General features: G+C 45.5%; 1 protein-coding gene across 2 annotated transcripts in view; it reads right to left on the bottom strand.

The window, feature by feature from the left end:
• Window positions 1-5,000, bottom strand: part of inpp5l (inositol polyphosphate-5-phosphatase L) — a 92,576-nt gene that overhangs the window by 45,330 nt on the left and 42,246 nt on the right. For both annotated transcript variants that reach the window (XM_063194629.1, XM_063194628.1), the window contains exon 2: window positions 3,745-3,786. In XM_063194629.1, coding sequence (XP_063050699.1) covers window positions 3,745-3,786 — 42 coding nt within the window. The remainder of the gene's footprint in view (window positions 1-3,744; window positions 3,787-5,000) is intronic.

The following is a 5,000-nucleotide window of genomic DNA, read 5'->3' on the forward strand; positions in this document are numbered from 1 at the left end:
CCCCAGCCAACGATTTTAACTGTAATAAGCCCCAAAATAGTGGCATACTCCTTTAAAACCACACAGTGCGCCTTTAACCCATTGTGTCCTGGAAGCACATATATGGGTTTTTCAGGATTTTGAGATTTTAGCTGTTTTATTAATTATGTGGGAACGTTAGAGCTGAATGAACACACTACAATGCAAGCGGAGGGTATTGGCTTATAAATGTAATCCAGTTCATGTTTGTATGTGCTTCGGAGGCTGAGATATTGAGAATTTAATAGGAAGAGGGCACCCGAAAATGGGCTCCCAAAAAGGGCTTAGGACAAAATGGGTTAAAACCACTCCAGCCACTGACCTCAACAGTATATAGAGGACACCAGGCTGGTCTAGAAGTGTTAAAATATGACACAGTGTGCCTTTAACCCCACTCCAGCCCCTGACCTCAACAGAGGACGCCAGGCTGCTCTAGAAGTGTTAAAATATGACAGTGTGCATTTAACACCACACAGTGTGCATTTAACACCACACAGTGTGCCTTTAACACCACACCGTGTGCCTTTAACACCACTCCAGCCCCTGACCTGGGTAAAGGTATGCCACCAGGGTTCTATAGAACTCTGCTCAGCAGCTTTGAAGCATCCGCGGCTGACCTGCGAGAATACTTCCGCCCTAAAGTTCCGGAAGCGTACCTTAGCAACGCTGAGAACAAGCAGATAGGCTGCTCGTTGCGTTTGACTGTCAATCAAAAACTCTTAAACAATTCTAACGGGTCAATCAACCCAACTAACATTACATTACATTACATTACATTACATTACACTACACTTAACTGAAGCAATGGCTTTGGATACAAGGGTCAGCTATGGATCAAATGTCCATATATGAAGAGCTCTTTTCCAAAATGAGATATATCCATTTTATAGAATGTTGGGAAATTTACATTTTTGTATTCGGCATTCCATTGAAATGCATTGCAAAATGCATTTTTATAGAGGTTTAAAAGTATGTTCTTAAAACATTTGAATGGCAAGAATTCACATATAGATGATAGGACTACTTATCAGTCGATTCCAATATTACAATGCAAATAGTCAAAAATGGTGGATATAGCGTTTTGGAAAAGAGCTCTTCATATCTAGACTGCAGCGCATCCACCCTCCTAATGAGGTCATCAAGTACATCAAGTCAGGTCTAGGGCTGTGACAATATTCAATAAGTCAATATATCGCACAATACGTTTTTACAAGCATGGTCACTTTTTTGCCACAATAAGTTATTGCTTGCTTCTTTGTTTTCCTCGTCACTCTTTCTTAGACTGAATATCGATAGGTACATTTCACTCAGCGCGATGATGCTTAAACGTTGGGGTACTTTTAATTTTCAGTCTGTCTACCTTGTCTATCTCTCTATCTACCCCTCTATCTAGCATCCCCTGCTGCGACGCTTTCAAAATTAAAGAGGGTGTATTCACATTTTTATCCCATTTTCATTATGTTTTTGAAAAATGACAGAGAAGACAATATTATCGCTTATCGCAATAATTTCTTGGCCAATTTATCGTCCAGCAAAATTTGTTATGGTGACAGGCCTAATGAGGTCATCAAGTATCATGATTTAGAAGCAGGATGCACTCCAGGGGATCCACCCTCCCTCTCCACCTCTCTTAGACAGATAAATAGATAAATAGAGGAGGAGGAGAGGGAGAGGGGGATAGAGAAAGGAGGATAGAGAAATAGAGGAGGAGGAGAGGAGGAGAGGGGGATAGAGGAGGAGGAGAGGAGGAGAAATAGAGGAGGAGGAGAAGAGGAGAGGAGGAGAGGGGGATAGAGGAGGAGGAGAGGAGGAGGATGCACTCCAGGGGATCCACCCTCCCTCTCCACCTCTCTTAGACAGATAAATAGAGAAATAGAGGAGGAGGAGAGGGAGAGGGGGATAGAGAAATAGAGGAGGAGGAGAGGAGGAGAGGGGGATAGAGGAGGAGGAGAGGAGGAGGAGAGGAGGAGAGGGGCATAGAGGAGAGGAGAGGAGGAGAGGAGGAGAGGAGGAGAGGGGGATAGAGGAGGAGGAGAGGAGGAGAGGAGGATAGAGGAGGAGGAGAGGAGGAGAGGGGGTTAGAGAAATAGTGGAGGAGGCGAGGAGAGGGGGATAAAGAAATAGAGGAGGAGGAGAGGAGATAGAGAAATAGAGGAGGAGGAGAGGAGGAGAGGGGGATAGAGGAGGAGGAGAGGAGAGGAGAGGAGGATAGAGAAATAGAGGAGGAGGAGAGGATGAGAGGGGGATAGAGGAGGAGGAGAGGAGGAGAGGAGGAGAGGGGGATAGAGGAGGAGGAGAGAAGAGAGGAGGAGAGGGGGATAGAGAAATAGAGGAGGAGGAGAAGAGGAGAGGGGGATAGAGGAGGAGGAGAAGAAGAGGAGGAGGATGCACCTCCCTCTCCACCTCTCTTAGTGCGTTCAGGCCGACTGAGAACCGTGCTGGAGCCCGTTCCCGCACCTAATCGCGAACCGGCCGCTGTGTTCACGCGAATGTGAACCGCAAAATAGTACGTTTTTCTCTGTGAACCGTGACGACAGCGTGACCGTCAGCAGGTTCATCTGGGTAACACAGTCACGTGCGGAAAAAGTTCAGAGCCCGGTATGAACACGGGCGGTTCGCAAACTAGCACTTTAGTGCCGAACGTAACTGGTGCGGGCACCGACACCAGCACCGGCTCCGTTCTGGTCGGCCTGAAAGCCCTAAGTGCCTCTGTCTGGTAGAGCCAGCCGGGGCCTGCAATGCAGAGGGATGTATGGCTCAGAGAGAGAGAGAGAGAGAGAGAGAGAGAGAGAGAGAGAGAGAGAGAGAGAGAGAGAGAGAGAGAGAGGGACAGACAGAGAGAGAGAGAGAGAGAGAGAGAGAGAGAGAGAGAGAGAGAGAGAGAGAGAGAGAGAGAGAGAGAGAGAGAGAGAGAGAGAGAGATTAGCCAGAGACTGCACTGTAGAGGGGTGTATGGCTTTGGCTCATTCTTTTGAAACTCGGCTGTCGGAAGAGCTGAGCTAGTTCATTTTTGGAGCTATGAACGAACTATTAACTATTAGCAATTAGGAACTAAAAAATGAACTAAAAAAACCTCACTTGCACACAGAGAATCTCGCACACACACAAACTCGCACACGCACTCGCGCACACACCCTACAGTCTTTAGACACACCCAGTCGAACAAGCAGTAACCTGTGAAGATGAATCTCTCACACACACACACACACACACACACACACACACACACACACACACACACACACACACACACACACACACACACACACACACACACACACACACACACACACACACACACACACACACACACCAGGGCTTGACACTGACACCTGCCAACCGGCCAAATGCTGGTAAAACGTGGCCGTGGCTGGTAACTATTTCAGTGTCACTAGCCAATTTGGCAGGTAGCTTATTCAATGGTATGACATATCAGAATATTTATTGTATTTGTATTTAAGTTCAAGAAAAAGCTCAGTTACTCAGTTTCTATTTGTTTGTTTTATTTAAATGTAGAAACCCTTGCACTCATCTTCTTGCTCTAAGCACCTCACCTTCTGAGGTTAGATATACCGTACTGCGTCATGATGGGGGGGGGGGATCACATTTGTGGCTAGTAGAATAGCTGGATGGCTAGTGACTCGGGAAATCCACTAGCCACAGTGTCTAGCAAGCGAAAAAGTTAATGTCAAGCCCTGACACACACACACACCAGATGCTTCTTACCGTGTAGAGTTCTCTAAGCCAGTCCTTCTCCATCTCCCCCACCTGCAAACACAGAAACACACACACACACGTTAGAATGGTAACAAACACACACACACACACACACACACACACACACACACACACACACACGTTAGAATGGTAACAAACACACACACACACACACACACACACACGTTAGAATGGTNACAAACACACACACACACACGTTAGAATGGTAACAAACACACACACACACACACACACGTTAGAATGGTAACAAACACACACACACACACACACACACACGTTAGAATGGTAACAAACACACACACACACACACACACGTTAGAATGGTAACAAACACAGAAACACACACACACACACACGTTAGAATGGTAACAAACACACACACACACACACGTTAGAATGGTAACAAACACACACACACACACACGTTAGAATGGTAACAAACACACACACACACACACGTTAGAATGGTAACAAACACACACAAACACGTTAGAATGGCGCACACACACACACACACACACACACACGTTAGAATGGTAACAAACACACACAAACACGTTAGAATGGCGCACACACACACACACACACACACACACACTGTAACGTAACACTAAAATAAAGGCCACATCACATCCACACAAACACATTAGATGACACCCATGCATACACACACTAAAAGAGAACACACACACACATTAGAATCACATCCATAATGTTTCACAGGCTACACTGCATTATGTTCCACTCAGTTCCGGGAGTCGAACCCACAACCCTCTGTCAGTAGTCAGTAAACCCCGCCCCCCTCACATCCACCCCTCCCGCTGCTGATGGGAACTGAACCCGTCACCTTAAGGCTGCAACATACTAGGGCTGGGCAATATGACAATATATATCGTTATCGTGGTACAAAAGTGTATATCGTGACCTTTCTCCAATATCGTTTATATCGTGATAGTAAATTTTATCAATTTTATACAATTGAATGTCATTTCATAGGACAGCGGTTCCCAACCAGTTTTGACATGGGACCCCATTTTGACATTCCACATTTTCGGGGACCCCATACACATTTTTACGCGAAAAAAAATTTAAACATGACTGAGCTGCACAAGTTGTAGGGTATTAAACCCATTACATGATATTCATGCAGATCGTAACAAGTTGTAGGGAATTAAACCCATTACATGATATTCATGGCAGTCTAAGATCGTAACAAGTTGTAGGGTATTAAACCCATGATATGT

The sequence above is a fragment of the Engraulis encrasicolus genome, chromosome 3, assembly GCF_034702125.1.
Source record: "Engraulis encrasicolus isolate BLACKSEA-1 chromosome 3, IST_EnEncr_1.0, whole genome shotgun sequence".
NCBI lineage: Eukaryota > Metazoa > Chordata > Actinopteri > Clupeiformes > Engraulidae > Engraulis > Engraulis encrasicolus.